The sequence below is a fragment of the Syngnathus scovelli genome, chromosome 19 (assembly GCF_024217435.2).
Source record: "Syngnathus scovelli strain Florida chromosome 19, RoL_Ssco_1.2, whole genome shotgun sequence".
NCBI lineage: Eukaryota > Metazoa > Chordata > Actinopteri > Syngnathiformes > Syngnathidae > Syngnathus > Syngnathus scovelli.
In genome coordinates, this window is record NC_090865.1 from 6509098 (window position 1) to 6529431 (window position 20334).

Sequence of the window (20334 nt, forward strand, 5' to 3'; positions counted from 1 at the left end):
ATATATATATATATATATATATATATATATATATATATATATGTATATATTCAGTTTGACAATGCAGGCGGGCCATAAATAATACATTATAAGATCGAAGCTGCGGGCCGTATGAAATCTGATTGGGGGCCGGATTTGGCCCGCGGGTCGGACTTTGGACATGGCTTGGCTTTAAGACTTAAAGCAAGAATCCTGTCTAAATGTTATTTTATCAAGTTGTATTAGTGCGATGGCCCCATCTGGTGGACAAAGTGTGTCTTTGCATCAGCTGCTCAGCGCGGGCGTACGCTCCAATGAGAGCTGGATATCCTCCGGTCCACTTTAAAAAAAATGGACCAACATCCCAGTCTGCCTATCTAGAAGCACTGTCCTCAATGTCCACTTGATGCTGTAGAGCCCTTTCAACCAGGACAGGCCTACAACATTCAAAGCCTTTACAAAACGTCAGGGGCGATAAGTATGCCAACACCTCTCGGCACCACTCACCATGGGCAACTCCAGAATGGAAAAGTTTCCAAACGCTCCCAAGAATGGTCCCAGAGCCCCGGTGTGCGTGAGCGCGCCCAAGCAGCACTCGCCAAGTTATGTAACAACAGGGTATGGTTTGAACCCCACTGCGGGTGCGCGTGCTAGTCGAGACTGCGGCGCTATCGTCGACACGTAAATATACCTGCGTGTTTGTGTGCAAATTGTCACGCGCGCATAAAGGGAATACGTGCGTGATTCTCAGTGTCTTAAAATGCATCTAAATCCCGCCATCGGAGCTGTTTACACGATGGACTTTTCCCGTTTGGCCGATCTGATGGCAACAAGCTTTTCATGACCTCACCGCTGCGTTAGCCCATTGGCCCGCGCGCCTTTGCGCCCTCGGCCAATCGTGCACGACTATGGTGACGTAGAGTAGGCCAGCGCCCGCTCCGATTGGGCCGGAGGGCGGAACTCGGTGGTGTTTTGAATATCTCCGATTGGTCGAGAGAGCGCCAGGGAGGGACGGTCAAGAGAAATTGTGTCATGTTCGGGCTCGTGTTCTTTTTTCCTGCTTAAATCAACCTGTGGATTTGTATTTGACATTAGAGAACCTCTGACAGTTACATAAGAAAGGCAACTCGTCTAAGTTTCAGAATATTTGCTGGATGAACTAACATTTTAGCTATGTTCTAAAAACAATTGTTTCTTCTACTTTTTTTTTATTCCTGTCTATTGCGTGTTTAGTGGCTTAAAAGCAAAAAAAAAAAGACTCCTTTAAAAAATAGTGAATACGCGACACGCCGCCACTTCCGCATAGACACGCCCACAGAAGCATCGGATAGGCCAGCGCTTCTTCGGTCTCCCAACAGCTGTTCCGAGTTTTCCCACACCACCATTGGCCTTCTCAGTCCGTCAATCAAATTTACTTTCCTATCTTCTCCCGCCCCTCGCCTATCTCCTCGTACTGCCATTGGCTACTGTAAACGTCCGCGCGATGCAATTGGCCGAGCTTGTTGGTTGTCAAGGCTTCGGGGTCTCCATTCACCATTTTGCGACTGTAGCGTAGAATGTACAGGGCCAGTAGTTTTTTTTCTCGCCTCATTTTAAGTTGCCTCTTCGGAGAAACATGAGCGACGATTGACTGGCACGGGCGGACGACCGGAGCGGCCTCCCTTGCCCTATTTTCACCCGCGGACTCAGCCGGGCTCTCGACCACAATAGCCGCGCGGTGAGTGTAAGCTAACTAAAGCTTCTCCTGCAGCGCTGCCGCGAGCCGCTAACATTCTCCTGTTTATTCTTGTTATCATTTCCTGCGTTATTTAATGCTTGGACGAGCTTGTCGTGTGCGTGGAAGGGGGAGGCGAGGAAAGGGAGGGGGAGAGAGGAAAAAGGGAGCGGTGCGTCTCGACATAGTGAGCCTGGCTCAAAGTTTTCCACTAGAAATAAATCCAACGTCATAACTAACAAACTGCACCGGCGGGTGCGACTTTAGCGTGAAAGAGTGTCCTTATCACGACTGACTGCAAGGGAGGAGCGGGTGGTTGGAGGCTGTCGAGGGGCCTTGTCGTCGAAATGTATGTTAGAAAGAAGAAGAAAAAACATTTCCAATGGGGCAAATGATGACGTGCGTGCGTGCAAAGTTGTGCTGGAGGCCTCAGCTGTCATTTCACACAGCTGTCACTTTCAGATGCGGCCGAGCTGACACTTTTAATCCACTTGCACGTCTTGTTGTTGGGCGCTTCGAAATTTTGGGTGTCAATAAGGGTACGCGGAAGAAGCTCGCACTCACTTTGAGGGATAGCAGGATCAGGATTTCCTTGCGGCCTTGTGTGTGAGCATGTGTGCGTGCGCGTGTGTGTGTTTTATGTGTGCATGCAGTCCGGGCCTGCTCGGCCAGCCTGCATGCGTGCATGCATGTTGTCAAGCTTGCACAAAAGAGGCACCACAAACATTCACTTAGTCACTCGCTGCTTTTATAATAGTCGAGTTTGTTTGTATGGGGTAGAATTATCCTAATTCGCCAAATATACGTGAAAACTAGAGCCGAACGTTTTATGATGCAATTGCGATTTAACGTGATTATTTTTTCAAGGCCCTTCCCCTATGTTTTTTTTAAATGGTCATTTGCTTATTTCATGCTAACATTTACCAAAGTGTCCACTCTGTCATTTTAAAATATGATATGAAATATATTTGAACAATACATTCGGTCATCTTAGTAACCAAATGGCGATGCTGAGTGAACGTCTACCACATGCTCATAAAATGCTACCAATAGACACCAATGTCCACTCTGTCATAGTGAAACATCAATTGTTATATAAACCTTCCAGAAATTCAACAACAAACACTCAATAAGTCAAAGTCGTCCTATAATATTTCTCCACAGTCTCAACTTGCTGCAAGTGTGAGTAAACAAGCTCCACTCTATGCAGGCCCAGCTGTAATAATCCTTTTACTCACTTAGTTCTTCCCCCCGTACACACAGCGGCATGGCTTATGTGCATTGTAAATAGACAGGCTCCAAACATCCCCTCATATGTGGACAGATGAATGTCGTAAAAAATGGACAGACTGGTGTTTCATTCCCGATATTTTACCTAAAGGAAATGAGAGAAATAATCAGTTCAGGGTCAAAATGTCACCATCTTAAAACCTTTAAGAACCGTTTCTTAGAACGGGGTAGGAAAAATATGGCCCGGGGGATGTGGAACAGCTTACCAGGGTCTTTAATCCGGTTGACCAAGACTTTAGAAAGATATCGTCAGCCTACTAGCATAATTGTTTGTCATTTTTTCAAACATTTTTAGGGAACAAGAACAAAAAGAAACCAAATTCAACAAACAAAAATTGTTTAAATTTACTTGTCGTGCAAGTGTATAAACGCCAGTCTGTTATCATTGGTCACATGTCTCCAATTGTTGCTCCGCCTTACAAGCAACAAACCTCAGTGGTCCCGTCATGCTCTTTTAATGGACTTGGACTTCTTACTACCCCCATGCGGACCCCAACAACACACATCAATGTCTCGTCACTCTAACAAACAACGAGGAGTGATGTCACTCTTTTCCATCCTATGTGTTGTTGGTTTTGGCGCTTTCAGCGTTGATGGTTTTAAAGTGCTCGTCTTGTCTTTCCGCTCGGACTGACCGCTCTCGACATGGTGAGATGTTTCATTACGGCCTTTCGTTTTGGTTTTGTATTTTTGGGGTTAAGATGCACAGTTGAACTCCTGACTGCACAAATTGAGGCGACAAAGACCAGAGGAGCAAAACAAATTAAATAGTTGCTCGTCCAATCAATCTGATTTTTATTTTATTATTTTGAGCGGAAGCTTTTAGGACGAGTCCCTTCCGAATGTGAATGACGAGTCCGAATCAATAGGAGATGCGGTCACGCATGACAGAGTCTGAGAAAAAAAAGGAGGAATCAAGTAAAAAGGGGAAGTTAGGTAATGCTCTTCCACAGGAAATGAAGTTAGATGGGGCGTATTGACTCGGCTTTGCAATACAGTCAACAGATAAAGGTCGCCGCAGAAGAGGAGGAAGGAGTGAGGATGAGGGTGGGTGGAGGGTGTTCAAGACAGAGAGCGAAAGGGAGGGTTTGACTATGCGAGCGAACAAGGAATTCCCCCGCCCCTGCTTCCCCGGATAAAATGCAGTGTGTGTGAAAGAGAGTGCGAGCGAGTAGGCAGACTTGTCCGGGCAAACTGCAAAGTGCTCGTCCATGTTTGACTTCAGCCACTGCTGCCGCTTTAAAATTGTTTCGTCTGCTAGCCGCCTTGTATGGATGTATTGTCATGTGAGTACAACGTCTTATGTAACACCCTGCTGTTTTATCAAAGTGTCAATGAGTCACAGTCATTACTACGCCAGTTCATCAATAGCCGCTTAAACATTAGCCAGAAACGAAGACGAGACGACTCTGCGTTTCTTTCAAGTTGGTGCCGAGAGTTTTGCTGTGCGAAGGCCAGAAGGATAGAAAAGATTTTATCTGAGCGTTACTGCTAAACGCTGTTTGTTTGTCTGCGAGGAAGAGAGCAATTTAGAGGGAGAAATGCTCCGAAGCTCCCGTCTCGAACATGTACCTCGGATTTCTCGAGCTTGACATATTTTACAGTCTAAAAAATCGACGGCAGAGCCACCAAATAGAATCGTAGTATTGACATTAGAATCGCGTCTCAGTGGGCTCACAAATTTATTTACCATTCGGTGTGTGTTCTGGGGTTGGCACAACACAAAATTATTATTTGTTGTGTGAATGGCACCAGGTAGAAAGAAAGAAAGAAAGAAAGAAAGAAAGAAAGAAAGAAAGAAAGACAGAAAGAAAGAAAGAAAGAAAGAAAGAAAGAAAGAAAGACAGAAAGACAGAAAGAAAGAAAGAAAGAAAGAAAGAAAGAAAGAAAGAAAGAAAGAAAGAAAGAAAGAAAGAAAGAAAAAAAAGTTATGGATAATTGTAGAAATTATGATTGGCTCTTCCTGTCTTTCAGCATCTCTGGAATAAAACAGTGGCAAATGAAGAGGTCACCCGGTGGAGAAGCGATGACAGCGAGGGGCCCCGAAAGACTTAACTAAAGAAACAGTTCAGGGGAGGGGGTGGGGGGGGGGTGGACAGAGGAGACCCAAGCAAGAACGGAGAGACTGTCTTCTCCAGAGGAAAGCCAATCTTCATGACAAGATGAAGCCAATCAAAAAGCGTTCCCCCCCCTCCACCCGAGCCAAAGGGGGAAAGCGGCGGGGTGCTAGCGAGGCCCCCGAAGGTGGTGAGAAAAGAGACTCTGATGAAAACCGAGACAGAACCACGCAAGGCCAAGATCACTTCTTTTTCTCATCAGAGTCCGAGTCCTCCGACCCAGTCAGAGCCCGGGACTCTTCTGACGGAGAATCTCTTGTCATTGACTCTGGGAAATTGCTCGCATCGTCCGACGATCGATCTGGACATTCGGCATTGAGTGCTGGGAGCCACAGTGACAGCAATGCCAGTAGCTGCAGCAACAGCAGCACACCAAGCGCAAACAGCAGCCCCAATCCCACGTCTAGTCGCAAAACTGCCACCTTTAAGACCCGTGTTCCCAAGAAAAAGTACACATCTGAACACTGTCCTATCTTTCCTGACGGTCACCTTGCCCCCAGGACCCCCCCTCCTCTTCTTGTAAGCAGCGGAGCCCTGAACCAGGGGTCATCACGTTCAGGTAGTCCCATAAGTGTTTCACACCCTGATGGCAATGGTCGGGGCCTGATGGCAGATGGCAGAGAACCACATCAGGACTGTTCCCCGGGACCGCCTATCCTGTCACTACGAGGGGAACGGGAAAGGCCAGGAGTGGCAGAGGTGGTCAGGGATGCAGAGCAAGTGTCGCCCAGTCCTCTGCCCCGCTGCTCCTCCACAGACACGGCTAGTGAGCACTCAGGAGACCTGGAGGTGGTCGCAGATGTTTCCTCACGCCCGCCCTGCAGTCTCCCTGACTCGCTCTCTGACGCCCTGGCCAAGGGACTCAAAAATCAGCGAGTCCTGGCCCGTCAGCTCCAGGATAGAGGAGCTGAAAGAAGAAACGACGGGCAAAATTCCAACTTGATGTTCTGCGCCGGTGTGGTCCGTCGAGTCAACAGTAAATACGGAAGTCTGGAGGTGCAACTGAATGGGGAGAAAACACTCTGCCGTTATCCTTATCGACACATCAGCCACCCGGAGATTGTAGACATCATCCTCGATGCCCCTCCGCCCGGCGTGCACCCTATTCCGCTCGGCACCCGCGTCTGTGTGCCTTTCAGCAACGAGGAAGGCGCCAAGGGCCAGTGGTACCGGGAAGGCCTAGTGACTCAGGTGGATACTCACCCAGCCGTGGTGAATTGCTACCGTGTTCTATTGTCTGAGGAGAAAGCTTCATTTCTGAATGAGGATGAGGATGACAGGGTAGCTGCTAGAGCCACCCAGGCCGTGTGGGTGTCCAGGCAAACACTCCGTCTCCTGGTGCCACCTTGGGACCTGGGCTTACCAGCAAGAGAGACAGAAGTAGGTGCTCGAGATAACGAAATGGCGCCGGAAGACAGGGATGAGATGGACGTGGAGCAGGAGGTATGTCGTCTCAGCCGGGGGATGACACCGGTTGTCGGATCCTTGTTGGGGAGGGTGTACCCTCCCATGGTTCCTGTCTCCTCTACAGCAGGACACAGCATTACCACTCCAATCACACCGGCCTCAGTCCTCAGCCTGGCTCCCGGCCGGGAGTGGGACATTGAAAAAGATCTTGGAAGAGAGAGGGATCTCCAAAGAAAGCAGGAAAGAGAAAGGGAGATGATTGCAAAGCAACAGCAGCAACATCATTCGTACATGCCACTCACCCCCGAGGAAGACATGGAGGTGTCCCGCTTCAACATGGTCCCCATGGGAGCACTTATACCGGGACCCAAACCTATAGCAGTTCCTCAGCACCGCCATATTGTCTCGAAGCCCCCACCCGGCTACCTCAATCCTCACCTGTCAGTGGTGCAGGGAATTGGAATTCCCTCTGGCCACCTTGCCCTAAACCCTCACCCACCTCCCTCCCCGGTCCTGCTCGGTCTGGACCCGGCCGTGGCAGCCGTGGCAGCCAGTACCACTGTTATTTCCACGGCACAACTCCCGCCTCTGCCCCCTATGTCGTCCAGCATGTCCACCTCCAGAGTGGAGAAAGCATCAGGTGGTGGCTCATCCAGTGGAGGTGGCGGTTCTGGATCAGGTTCCACTTCCTCCTCATCTTCACGTTCGCGGACCCCACTGACAGCCGCCCAGCAGAAGTACAAGAAGGGAGATGTAGTTTGCACGCCTACGGGCATTCGTAAGAAATTCAACGGTAAGCAGTGGAGGAGGTTGTGCTCCCGCGAAGGCTGCTCCAAAGAATCCCAGCGCCGAGGATACTGCTCCAGACACCTCTCCATGAGGACCAAGGAAATGGAAGCCAGCGGGGGGATCCGGGAGCGAGGAGGAGCCAGCAGCACTGGGACCTTGACACCGTCAGACCTACGACTAAGCGGCGGCCGAGCCAGCTCCGAGTTTGACTGGGATGAGACTTCCCGGGAAAGCAGCGAGGCCAGCAGTCGTGGAGGAGACTCCCGGCCCCGTCTGGTACTGCCCTCCCTGCTCCCCCAGGACCTTTCCCGCTTTGACTTTGACGAATGTGAAGCGGCGACCATGCTGGTTTCCTTGGGTGGTTCCCGTTCGGGCACGCCCTCGTACTCGCCCATCTCCAACCAGTCCCCCTTCTCCCCTACCCCCTCGCCATCTCCCTCACCACTCTTTGGCTTCCGCCCGGCAAACTTCAGTCCCATCACCGCTCCTTCCTCACGGCGCCATCGCCAGCTAAGTGGCACAAAATTGGGCACCCTGGGAGCAGAACGGGAACGCCACCTCTCGGGCATTGTGCCCACTTGTCAGACCAACCTCACTTTTACAGTGCCCATGAGTCCCAGCAAGAGAAAGCTGGACAGTCACCCGCCTCCTCCACTGCCAGCCGTCCACGACTACCAGACCAAACCAGAGCAACAGCAAATGGTGACTGTTGGGGGAGGTGTCGGGGGTGAGTTGAACCACGGACCTGCTGCCTTCAGAGTCCTCTCGCCCCAGAGTCAACCCACAACCCCTTCCTCGCTGACTTTCCCACGCCCGCGAAGCGCCACCAGTCGTCCCCCGTCGTCCGCCGCGTCCACTCCCCCACCCATGCTGGTTTCTCCCACGCCCCCTTCCCCGCTACCCCAGGAACCTTCTCCGCGTCGCATCGTGCCCCTGCGGGATTCTCCAGTTATTGTCCGCAACCCCGACGTCCCCCTGGCCAAGTTTTCCGACGGCCTCCTCGCAAGGCAGGAGCGGAGTCGATCCAGGGAGCTGATCCAGGCCCAACACGCGGTCCCCCCAGGCCTGCAAGCTCCTGTTCCCATAAACGGAGCCACGACCAATGGTGCTGTTCTCCTGCGTAACCCTGCATCAGCCCTAGTCCTGGTCACGTCCAGCTCGGTAAGAAACATAATTTATTATTATTATTTTTATGGTAACTTGAATTCATTCCACTAAGCAGTTCTCTCTGGCTTATTTTTGTTTCCATTGTCAAAGGGTTTTAAAATATGTGCCTTGGCATTGACTGGCATCATTTTTTTGTCTGCATGTACCCTGCCTGACTTTGACTGGCAACCAGTCAACGGTATGTCTTGCCTCTCATCCAGTTTCTTCTTCCATTGTGCAGTCCCTTACCCCGGCCTCAGCTGGCCATGCTGCCCTCTCAAGTTCCTCTGCTGCCGGGTCAGCGACGACCACCGCGGGCCCTATCCTGTCCTCGTCAGGATCCGGTGGCAGGGAGAGGAAGCCTGAGGGGCACCAGGAGGTCACAGGCGGGGCCTTGCCACAGCCGGTAGCGTGCCACCCAACACCCACGGCCCTCCTGCCGCTCATTCTGCCCGCCGAATCACACCCCGCACCCCGCAAGCAGATCATCATGGGACGACCTGGCACGGGTAAGGAACTTGTACCGAAAGCAGTTTGTTAATTTCTTCTCTCTCTTTCTCCTCTTACGTCTGCTGTTTCTCATTGTTTGACTTCACATCGGCGCTTCGCTTTGGTCTCTTTATGAAACTTTTTTTTTCTCGTGCGTATGCATTTTGGCAACGTGATTGTCTGGGGGCACATTGTTTGAGATAAGGAAGGTGTTAATCACATACTGTTGCCATGACAACACGCACGATGGCCAAATACACATGGTATAACTAAGTTGCAGAATATCTTTTTGTCATTTTGGGTTTCTTTAATTATTTAAACTTGGCACTTTATAGGGTCACGGTTCATTTGGGTACTGTTTGTAGCGTGTCGAAAGCGTGTGTTTAAAATATATTATTAAGGATTATTTAATCAGAAAAACAGTAGGAATTACATGTTACTTGGTTGGATGTTTATCTATAAACCTGTTTAATTATTACTCAAAAGTGAAGGATGCACTTTAACTTCTCTTGTACTACAAAAGCTGGTTATGTCAGATTAAGTGCAACTAATTCAACTACTACCGAAATGATTTGTACTGGTCACTCACTCCACCCTAGCTGCATATTACAAGTAATTATGTTGTTTGTCTTGAATGTGTGCTGCCATGCATAGTAGGTGTGTGTGTGTGTGTGTGTGCGTGCGTGCCAGGGGTGTTGCCCTTTATACCAGCGTGTGTGTGTGTGTGTAAGAGATAAGGAGTATGAGTGAAACTCTCAAAGGGTGAAAATATTGACGTGTCTAGACATGCAGCGCGGAGTGCAACAAGGACGTTCACGCACACGCGCACAATCAGAGAGGGCACAGAGTGTGTCTGATCACTGAAAACGGAGCCGTGGCGCTCTACGGCTGGCGTGTTGTCATGGTTACTTGTTGGAAGAATTAACGCACTTGCTGATTAGCCCAGCGCTAACGCCCTCGCACACATCCTTCGCACGGCCGCCAGCCACCTGCCTTTGTAGCGTAGCGTCGCCTCCGCTGTGCCTTAAAAAAAAAAAAGGATTATACAGTACCGGCAACCATTTATTAAGTTTCCTGCAGAACTGACACAAAGAAATCAAGATTGTTTTACAATCCTACATTTTCAACCAGACTTTCAACATTAAACATTTAGTGATCTTACTGCAGAAGAGGAAATACGCAGAAATATATTATTTTTCCAACTTTGATTTCAATTTTGGCAGACTGCAGCCAGTTTAATAGGGAATAAATCACTTTGCTACCCTCTTCTGGTATCTGTACTCAATTACAAGCCTTTTTAATCAGGCGTCTGAATTAGTCACAGATTTTAGTCATTCGTGGCAAACCCCGGCCTCACGCAAATGGCGATTAAAAATGAGCACAGACGTCATGTTCAAACTTGTTCCTGTACGATGCTGCAACGTGCTGTCACACTAAATGGGCCCAATTTTGGCATCAGACTAAAATGAATTGCGCTACAGTGGGGCTTTGCTTTATTCATATAAAAACAAACAGGAGGCGGCAGAGGCCCCCGCGGCTGAGATTCCTCCTCAATCTAAATATAGAGCAGCCGCATTGGCATCAGCAGGAAGTGAGGCGGGTGGCGGCAAGAGTGACAACTCGGCAGCGCCGTGACTTCAACGTGTGAGCTCGTTGTGCATTGTTTTGCTTAACGCCACATAAATTGTGTAGGAGTCTTGCTGCGATACATTTTGACCATCAAGAAAGTTGTCTTATTATTATGAAATGGTGTTAAAAGACTAAAGTGATGCAATCTGTGCAAAATCAGTCCGTCGCATTCTGTCCTCCTTTGAACTCTTCCTCCTTGAAAAAAAAATGAGGCAATGACCGCTCTCTTTTTTTGTGTGTGTGTGTGCGTGTGTGTGTGTCCTTGTGCAAACGTACACCAGTGTGGACCAACGTGGAGCCTCGCTCTGTGCCCGTCTTCCCTTGGCACTCGCTCGTCCCTTTCCTGGAGCCCAGCCAACCGGGTACGGCCGCCCCGCCGGCCATCGACGGCCAACAGCTCGTCAATCAAAGCCAAGGTATGAAAATAAGCAACAATTTAAAATGAGTGATTTATGAGAATTTTTTTTCCAAGGACAAAACGGCAACATTTTGTGACATTTCAGAGCCTCGTTGCGGCGTGGCCCTGGTGGGCGACGGGCGACCCCTCGACCCGGAGAGGGCATCACCTTCGCGTCCGCCTCCGACCAATAACAACGCACCTGCCGAGAGGAGCGGGGCCGACAGCGAGACTGAGAGCGACACCGACGACCCGTGAGTACAAACCGAGACGTGAAGTCAGAAATGAGAATGCTCAAGTGGTCGTGGTGTAGGAAGTAGTGTATATAGGTGAAACGGATCTGTGTGCACCATGGAAGCACCACTTGTTCGCCCTCTCAAAGATGCTCCTCTTACACACGTGTAGTGTTGTGAAATCTGCCTCGTCTGAGTGTGCCACTAAAATGGCGCGATGCCGTCCTTGTGCGTGTGTGTGTGTGTGTCTGAGTGCGCGCACAGTACACACACACACACTGCTTGCTGGCTGCTCTCTTCATCACGTCTGATTCTGTTTTTGCTCTTTCACGCTGACTCAGACAGGCTGTCTGGTTTGTAGCGTGCATTTTTTTTTTTCGTCAAAGAAATGTTTCAGGGTCGTCGCGCTCATAAAAAGCCGCCGTCGCCGACAAAAAGAAGAGCTTCCTCCTCGTCTGACTTTGGACACACTGCAAAGTCAAAATGTTTGTCTAAGCTTAGCATTTTTAGCACGCGGTTTGACAGGACGGCTCAGGTGTCGTTCGCGTGTTGATTCAGTCACTCCCACTGAGGCGTTGCCATGGCTGCAGACATTACATCACCGGCCATTTCATTAGGTACTCGAGCTAATATCGGCCAATGCAGCAACCGAAGTCGAAAAATAAGTTTTTCATCTGGATAATAACGCCCAGCTTTGATCGGCTAATGAGCTTTTCCCTAATGAGTTGTCTGTTGGACGTTAGGCTACATCTTTTTTTCTTCTTCTTCTTCTTCAAAAAAAATTCAAACTCTTGTCTCTATTTTTAATCATGCAAAAGTTGTTTCTTTCTTGGCACTGCAGCTTCTCCCCCGGCGTTGCTGCCAACGACGCATCGCCCTCGCGTGGCACCGCCAAGAGACGCACACAGTCCCTCAGCGCCCTCCCAAAGGACGCAGAAAGGAAGGTCAGTCTATCGTCGTGACTCCAAAATTGTCACCGAACCATTCAGCAGATGATCCAATTTTATTTTTTTCACCAGAGGGAGAAAGACCACATCCGCCGGCCCATGAACGCCTTCATGATCTTCAGCAAGCGCCACCGGGCTCTGGTGCACCAGCGACACCCCAACCAGGACAACCGAACCGTCAGCAAGATCCTGGGCGAGTGGTGGTACGCTTTGGGTCCCAACGAGAAGCAGCAGTACCACGACTTGGCCTTCCAGGTCAGCTAAACGATTTAACCGCATTACATCAGTGAGCTATTTTTAGCACCAAGAGTACTGAAATGTCACCTTTGCTTGGATGTGCCGGGTCTCGTAGATCGGGTCATTCTGAACGGTTTGTCGCTAAATATCTTCAGCTAACAACAACTAACTAGAACCAAGGAACTAACTGTACCTGGGTTTATAAAGCAAGGTGAGTCAGGGAAAGCCTACTCGAACTATACTAGACTTGGCAGCAATTGTTTGCCGATTCCCATTTAGCATTCATTCTGAACACAAAAAAGGTCCGGGCTGTATTTGTGATATTTTCAGCATTCTCTTCATGGCAGGTGAAGGAGGCCCACTTCCGAGCCCATCCCGACTGGAAGTGGTGCAACAAGGACCGCAGGAAGTCGCTGTCTGACGGCCGCGGGGCCCCCAAGGAGGCGCGGGAGAGGAGCATGTCCGAAACCATAGGTGGGCAAGGCTGTGCCATTGAATGAATTTTACATGAGCAGGAGTTGAACGGCAGTTCAGCAGCAGTTCCTTCTCGCCAGATCCGCATTTGGAGTCTCAGGCGCTGGAGGGCAAGCTGCTGAGCTCGCCGTGGAACTGCGGAGGCGAGCGCCAAGCGGCGGGGGCTTTCGGCGGCCAGCAACCCCGTCCCAGAGCTTTTTCCCACAGTGGCGTGCACAGCCTAGAGAAGGTGGGAGACGCTCGCGTACTTGTGTGCGATCATCTCCTCGCCGGAACAAAAGTGTGAACGGGGGCCATGTAAACAACACAAGAGTGTGTGTGTGTGTGTGTGTGTGTGTGAGTGCGTGTGCGCCCACAGCCGCTACGTGTCCTTCACGCCGCTAAAAGCGTCTTTGTGTGATCGCAAAACATCTTTGTGCTTTTCAATGCCTTTGAAGTGCGCTAGACAGCAAACCGCACAGGGCGGGAGAGCCCGACTCCTCTCGGAGGCAATGAGTTCACGTCTGCTGCGAGCTAGCAACTGCAGCGACGACCAAATAAATCAGAAACGTTCCAAAATGTTGATGTCTATAGATCGTATATATTGTGTGCCGCTTCAAGGGACTGTAAAACCTTATTTTGGTTTGCTCAGGATGACGGGCCTGTTTTTTTTCGCAACCGGCAACTGCCGCCGTCATCCCACCATCACGGCGGCGCTAGCGAGGATGTCACCAGTGACGAGGAACGTATGGTCATCTGTGAGGAAGAAGGTGATGACGATGTCATGGGTGAGTGGGCCTCCACGTTGTCATTTAAAAAAAAAAATCAAATTATTTTGTTAAAGTAAAACGTGTGCGGCATCTGTCTTCAGGGGACTCGTGTCGTGAAGGCTCCATTGACCTCAAGTGTAAGGAGAGAGTGACGGACAGCGATGAGGATGAGACCGATGGCCAGGTACACAGTGAAAAAAATGAGAATCGAGAAATGGAGATTATTTTAGGACCATCTCACCACGTTCAAGCAAATTTGATACGCATTCTAACTTTATGCAAACGCCATGGAGAAAAGGAAGAGATTGTACAATCTTCCACTTTTTCTTTTGATCTGTGCCTATCTTCCTCGCCTCCAGCCTGGCTTCCAGCCTCTGGCTCACTCCCCCTCGCCTCCCGCCCCTCACGACGAGTGCGAGAGAAAGATGTGCGTCGATGCGGCAGAGGAGGACACTGAGGGCGGCTCCGTTGCAGGAGAAAGTAGAGGGGCGGCCTCCTTGCCAGTCGGCGGCTCCACGCCCGTCACCCAGGCTGCGCTGCGTCCCGTCGAGGGCATGGTCAACCCTGGCTCTCCGCTGCGAGATAAGAAAGCCGCTATCCTAATTGCAGGGACGCAGCTGCCAATCACCGCAGGGGCCTCCCCTGGCTCTTTGGCGCCCCCCCTTGCTGTAATCAGACCCACCGCTACAACTTCCCCCGTCCTTCCACCCTCCGCTAGTGGTGGCAAGTACATCCTGCCAGCCCCCCAGACCCCCTCTCCGCCTGAGCTCACCTACCAGCAAGCAGGATCTGCGCCCACTGACACGCCCCCGTCGGCCAGTGGTACGCCGCACTCGGGGGCGGGAATGACGGCAAGCAGAGGTGAGACGCTGGTCGCCTTTCATAAGAAAATGACATTTGGCCCCCATCCTTGTGTCGATGCTCCCCGCCCACCTGTTGCTTCAGTATGGCCTCCATTCATGTCTTCCTCGCTGTTTCTCTCTCAATTCAAGCCCAGCTGCAGAGTAAGATGCCGGTTCCCATGGCGACACCTCCACATGCACCCGTCTCCTTGCTGGCGCCGCCTCTTCCTGTGCAAAATGGCCCCGCTGCAGGAAACAAGGTGGGAGTCTGCATATGGAGGGACGAATAATAAAAGCAAAACATGTTCAAATGTAAAAGTTCTGACTATTTACAATTTTTATTAGATACATTCAATTCATGGTGAACCAATTGGAGCAAAATATAGCCAGGAAATAATACAGAATTATGTTGGAAAATCAATGAAATTTGTGGAAAGCTGGGGAAAAAAACAATAGGAGGTGTCTTTAAAAAGCTGAAAAAATATCCAAACATTATGTTGAATTTTCATGCATCTGTTTTTGTATGTGGTGTACTTACTTCTTCCCGTGCTTGCCGCAGATCATTCAGATTTCTCCCATGCCAGTGGTCCAAAGCAGCGTTCACCCTGGGAGCGCCTTTCCTGTTTCCATGGCTACAGTGATGGCTCCCGGCAGCGTGCCCCCACAGACCCTCCTCCTGACCACGCCGCCCACCAGGTCAAGATTACCTGAGCGTCTTTATTTTGCCACTAGCGTGCTAACTGTGAAAATCCACCAGATGGAGCCAAAGCAATAACCTCATTGCTTTAACGCTAACACGTTTGTTTCTCTTTAGCGTCAACACTCAAAGTCTAGCATGTTGCCCGCAGGATTACCTACGTCCAGTCCAGTCCAGGCGTTACCACGACGATCGCCCAACAAGCCCAGGTGCCGCCGTTGCCGGGCGCTGCCTTTCTCTCGTCTCCTCTGACCACATTAGGCTTCACTGCCATCTCGCCAGCCGGGCACCCGCTGTTGGTGCCGACTCCCAAGACTACCCCGGCCCCCACCACTACCCGGCAGGTAAAGACCAGGAAGCAAAAAGCGAAATGTAGTTAAATTGTCACTACCAGTTGTGGTTTCTTAAATGCAACAAAACAAATATGTATTTTTTTTTTGCTAGCTTAATGTCCACTGACTGTTAATTGTCTCATCAGGTTCTGACTACCATTTACCCCGCCGGCCCTACCGCTTCATTAGCGTCCGGCTTGGTCACCATGACAACCACATCTCCCGCTGCAAATGCTTCGGATGTGGCCAAGCGCTCCTCCGCGACGGAAGTTGATCTGAAGAAAGAGCTCAGCGAGCCGGACATCAAGGTGGAAGGAGATCAAGACGCCAAGGAGATTGGAGGTCACGATGCTCAACGCTGCGGCAGTGGACGAGTCGCACCAATGGTGGTGGGTCTTCAAGTCTGACATCTTTCACCTCTTGCAGAAAAACAAGACGACGTAAGTCGGTTCATCAAGGAGGAAAGTGTCAAGCTGGAGGAGAACGAAGCGAGTGAGGAGAAGATGAAGGAAAGCAGGGATGACAAACAAGGACAAGTATTGGACGAAGAGAAAGAGGTGATTGTAAATTGATTTGTAAAATTAAACATTATTATAGAAGTAGATTTTTTTAAAATTATTATTTTTAAAAAGAATCAGAAAAATAACACTCTTCATGCTTCACTGCCCATTGACGTTGCTGTAAGCGCTTTGGCCACTGGGAGGCAATATAATGCACACCGAGATAATTAACCAAGAAGAGTTTCACTCAATAATTCTCCCTTTCTTTTCTCGTCTCAGGTCGGAGCTCATTCGCCACCTCCGGCTCCTCCTCAGCCTCCATCGTCAGGTTTAGATCCCCCGCCGCATCAGTCTGCTGAAAAAGAGCCAGCAGCGTCCTCCAAGAGGATCAAGTTCCGCCCTCCGCCGCTCAAAAAGACACCCGATTCTCACGACAAGTGAGCGCCGACCGAAGCGTGGGCTTTCTCGTGGCACGCACGTGTTCACTCACTCGCTTCTCCACGCAGGCTATTGTCGGAGACGTACTTTGAGGAGCGTTTTGCAGAGCTGCCCGAGTTCAACCCGGCTGAGGTGCTCCCCTCGCCCACGTTGCAGAGTCTGGCCACGTCCCCTCGAGCCATCCTGGGCAGCTACCGCAAGAAGAGGCGCAACTCCACCGGTAACATGTCTTGGATTGTCCTTCTACTATTGCAAAATGTTCAGCTCATTGCATTCTTCATTGGTCCATCAAGAACTAGAGCCGGCCACCGAAGACCCGAGCTCACCGAGGAGGAAGACCCGCCGCCTCTCTAGCTGCAGTTCGGAGCCCAACACTCCGAAAAGCGCCGCCAAGTGCGAGGGCGACATTTTCACCTTTGACAGAGCAGGTGGGAGCGAGGTGGCTAACAGCAGATCAGAGCTCCTCCATATGATGTCCACACTCCAACCGTTGAAACAACCCTAACACCACCCCCTCCCCCCGACAGGCATGGAGGGAGAGGATCTCCTCGGAGACCTAGACCGGGTACCCTTCTCGTCCCTGCGTAGAACTCTGGACCAGCGGCGGGCACTTGTCATGCAGCTCTTTCAGGAACATGGCTTCTTCCCCTCAAGTGAGCCAAGACACAAAACACTCCGTGACATGCAATGGCTCACTTCTGAAAGCCTGGGCTTGTCTTTAAAGTTAAAGTCAAAGTCCCAATGATTGTCACACACACATCTGGGTGTGGCGAAATTTGTCTGCATTTAACCCATCCCCGTGTGATTTTGATCCATCCCCGGGGGGAGAGGGGAGCAGTGAGCAGCAGCGGTGCCGCGCTCGGGAATCATTTGGTGATCTAGCATTCAAAGAAAATTGATCACTTCCTTGACCTCCTCCCTGCAGCTCAGGCCACGGCGGCCTTCCAGGCCCGCTACGCAGACACCTTCCCAACCAAGGTGTGCCTGCAGTTGAAGATCCGCGAAGTCCGCCAGAAGATCATGCAGACCGCCACGCCGGGAACCCTGGAGGCCGGCGGCTACTCGGTCGAAGCCGGCAGTCCCGCGCCGGCCCAAAGCTCCTCGGCCTTCAACACATCACTGCGGGAGGACTCGGGAGGAGGAGGAGCCGAACATCCGGACGACAAAGTCCGCAAGATGGAGGAGCCCAAAAGTGAAGGTTTCTAGTAAGTCAGGATGCAGGTCATGCTTTCTCTTAATCTGACCTGGCCAGGGAAAAAAAATCAGACAATGTGGCTTCAACACAACAACGGTGACAAAAAATACTCAATATTAGTACTTCTGCGCCCAGGTCTGCCCTTGGCACATTTGTGCCGTACTTTGTAGTCGGGACACGAGCTCTGTGGTACACACACACACACACACACACCATTGTGCAGATGTAATCTTCAGCATGATGCTGACACATCAGACTGTTACTCTTGGATGGCAGCAGCCAGGAGCTGCCACCCAGGGCCACATGCACACAAAAAAAAAAAGGCACTTTGTCACTTGCTCTTGTGCAAATGCAGTTTAGCTGTTTGTCAGCCAGCCCTCAGTTGCCATTGACTTGACCTCATCGTCCGTCCACTCCTCAGCACAGTGGGTCCGGACGCAAAACCACAACCCCGACGACCTCCACTGATATTCCACGGCCCCTTGATGCTGCACACACACACACACACACAAACACACACACACACACTTACACTTAGCAAACACACAAGCACCTACACATGCAGTCAGTTCGGCGTGTGCGCCGTGACCAAGCCATGCCCGCCCCCGCCCCCCTTGCACACTTTAGTCAGCGATTGTAAGGACAAAACGAGAGATTTCTCCGTGATTCCGTTGTGACCAATCTTTGCACCTTCCGTCGTCGCCGTGTCGGAAAAGTGAACCCTCGTCCGTCTGCGCGTTTGGGCACACGGGCACCCCGAAAGAGATTGTTGTCTGACACAAGCTGGATGGAAGGTTGAACTCCCAGCCAAAAAAAAAAAAAAAGTTCATATGCAAAGCAGCAACAAGATGTCGGAGAGAAAAAAAAAAACGTAACCACATGTGGGAATGTCCGCCGTCGGATACGACCTTGCTTTCTCTGGTTCTCGTTTTACCGTGGCCCGTTTTTCTCTCGTGGCTTGTGTTTCTTCTCCAGCAAAGGTCAAGAAAATCACACTGACAACAAAAAAAAAGACTTTGGACTTAGAATGGGGGATGTTGATTTTAAATGTACTATCGTAGGAGGGGGTGGGTTAACCACCCACCCCTTCCTTCGTTGTGTCTCTTTGTAACATGTTGAAATCAGGTGTTTGCACAATCCGTGCGGGCCGTCTCGCGTGAGAGTGCCGCAAGTTCAATCAGGAAAGTATTGTTTTTAGAGATTGTTTTTGTCCAGCAGACAATAACCTTGTCCCACATGTTATCAATGCCCCCCCCCCCTCCCCCCCTCCCTCTCTCTCAAGCGTTGTTAGAAAGTGCCCTTAAGCACTGGTCCCGGGTCAAGCGCTATGTAGCTCAGGATGGTTCTGGTTTGGGTTCAGTTCAGGGAAAGCAGATCCTAGACCAGCCCTGGAGGGCAGTCTCTGGAGCCCTCCCCTCTTCCCACTCTTCTCGACACTTTATCCTTTCCCATCAAATGGTGCAATAGGACAATTTTATTTTATTTTTTTCCTCCGGGGAATTTGGGGGGGGTTGTTTTTTTGTGGGGTTGGGGAGGCTCAGTGCCATAGAGAATGACAAGAAGCGCAGTTGAGTGAGTGAGCGCAACGTGATGCTGTAGCTTACCAAGCGGTATTAGCGCCATGCTCCAAAGAACCAGGAAAAAAAGTCATTTAGCGAGGAAAAACACAATTTTATGAGAATAAACTTTAATGACTAGAATTTAAGGGAGAATGTCAGAGCTGGAACAGGCAAGTTGTCTCCATTCAAACTTTTTTGACACCGCTCAGATAAAAAAAATGTAAGGCTATGAAAATCGGGGCTGTATGACTACTGACGTAACATTACGACTTTATCCCAGCAGTCTTATATAATGTGTTTTCTTTTGAGTGTGGCCCTAATATTCCTTGGTAATGTCTTATAGCTATGGCCTAAAAAGCAAAATGAGTGACGCGATTGTTGTTGTTGTTGAAGAGATTATAGCGAGTAACTTTACAAAAAAAGTCTAAACAATTTGAATAGCACTTTGTGGCTCTTTGCTGAAGAGTTTGGAGGGGTAGTGATTGTTATTATGGGTATCGCTTTTATTTCTCTGTAAACCGTTGGATGTGTGAAAATCATAAAAAAAAAACCAGACAAATATATCAATATACATAGAGAGATATAGATATATTCACCGTGTTTTTTCCATATATGTGCATTTTAGGTCTGTGTTTGGGTGTGCGTGTACGTTTTGGCACATGCAGGTAGCGCGTAAACATGAGCGACCAACCGCCCGTCCTGTCGTCACGCAGCAACAGCCGAGGACAAAATTATATTTTTCACGCTAGACAGTATTTTTATAGTCGCCACGACTATTTTGTCCGCCATGTTGACTGTTATCAGTTACATTCAGGATCGATACAAACGGTATATTCAGGCTTTCCGATACACGCGGGTCAAAGAAGACTATCACATCCCCCGAGAAAATGGGGGTCAGGGCTGCCATGTGCCCCGTCTGCATGCATGTGCAATGGCATGTAAACACCCGCACAGACGTATGTGTACACACGCACACGCGCGCACGTCTGTCATGCGCGTGTACTGTATGATTGTGCTTGGAAAAGGAATTTTAGGATGAGTGAGGCGAGTTCGATGTCATAAGCAGGCATGTTGACCATGTGCAATATTTCTAAACGATGACAGGAGAAGAAAAAAAAAGAACTAAATATTGAAAATATTAAAGATCTAACACAAGGCCAGTCGTTGTCCACTT

The 20334-nt window shown here is 50.0% G+C and overlaps 1 protein-coding gene across 2 annotated transcripts; it reads left to right on the plus strand.

Moving 5' to 3' along the window:
- The first annotated feature begins 1455 nt into the window (after nt 1-1455).
- cica (capicua transcriptional repressor a) lies at nt 1456-20320 on the plus strand. Of its 2 annotated transcripts, none has more exons than XM_049750763.2 (22): nt 1456-1696; nt 4958-8457; nt 8684-8951; nt 10842-10976; nt 11064-11211; nt 12032-12134; nt 12210-12392; nt 12722-12848; nt 12929-13077; nt 13480-13615; nt 13699-13781; nt 13957-14458; nt 14590-14699; nt 14999-15135; nt 15288-15480; nt 15615-15810; nt 15895-16025; nt 16248-16405; nt 16475-16626; nt 16700-16834; nt 16934-17059; nt 17332-20320. In XM_049750763.2, the coding sequence occupies exons 2-22, from the start codon at nt 5146-5148 to the stop codon at nt 17610-17612; spliced, it is 6765 nt and encodes a 2254-aa protein (XP_049606720.1). In that variant the 5' UTR covers nt 1456-1696; nt 4958-5145; the 3' UTR covers nt 17613-20320. The 2 variants fall into 2 exon arrangements, with proteins under 2 accessions (XP_049606720.1, XP_049606721.1); XM_049750764.2 differs by lacking the exon at nt 1456-1696 and adding an exon at nt 1749-4269.
- Nucleotides 20321-20334: the final 14 nt, after the last annotated feature.

Coding starts and splice junctions, on each gene's coding strand:
- cica (XM_049750763.2), top strand. CDS start 5,146: ATGAAGCCAATCAAAAAGCGTTCCCCCCCCTCCACCCGAGCCAAAGGG. Junction 14,459..14,589: donor GGGAATGACGGCAAGCAGAG/GTGAGACGCTGG, acceptor TCTCAATTCAAG/CCCAGCTGCAGAGTAAGATG. Junction 16,627..16,699: donor GAAGAGGCGCAACTCCACCG/GTAACATGTCTT, acceptor TGGTCCATCAAG/AACTAGAGCCGGCCACCGAA.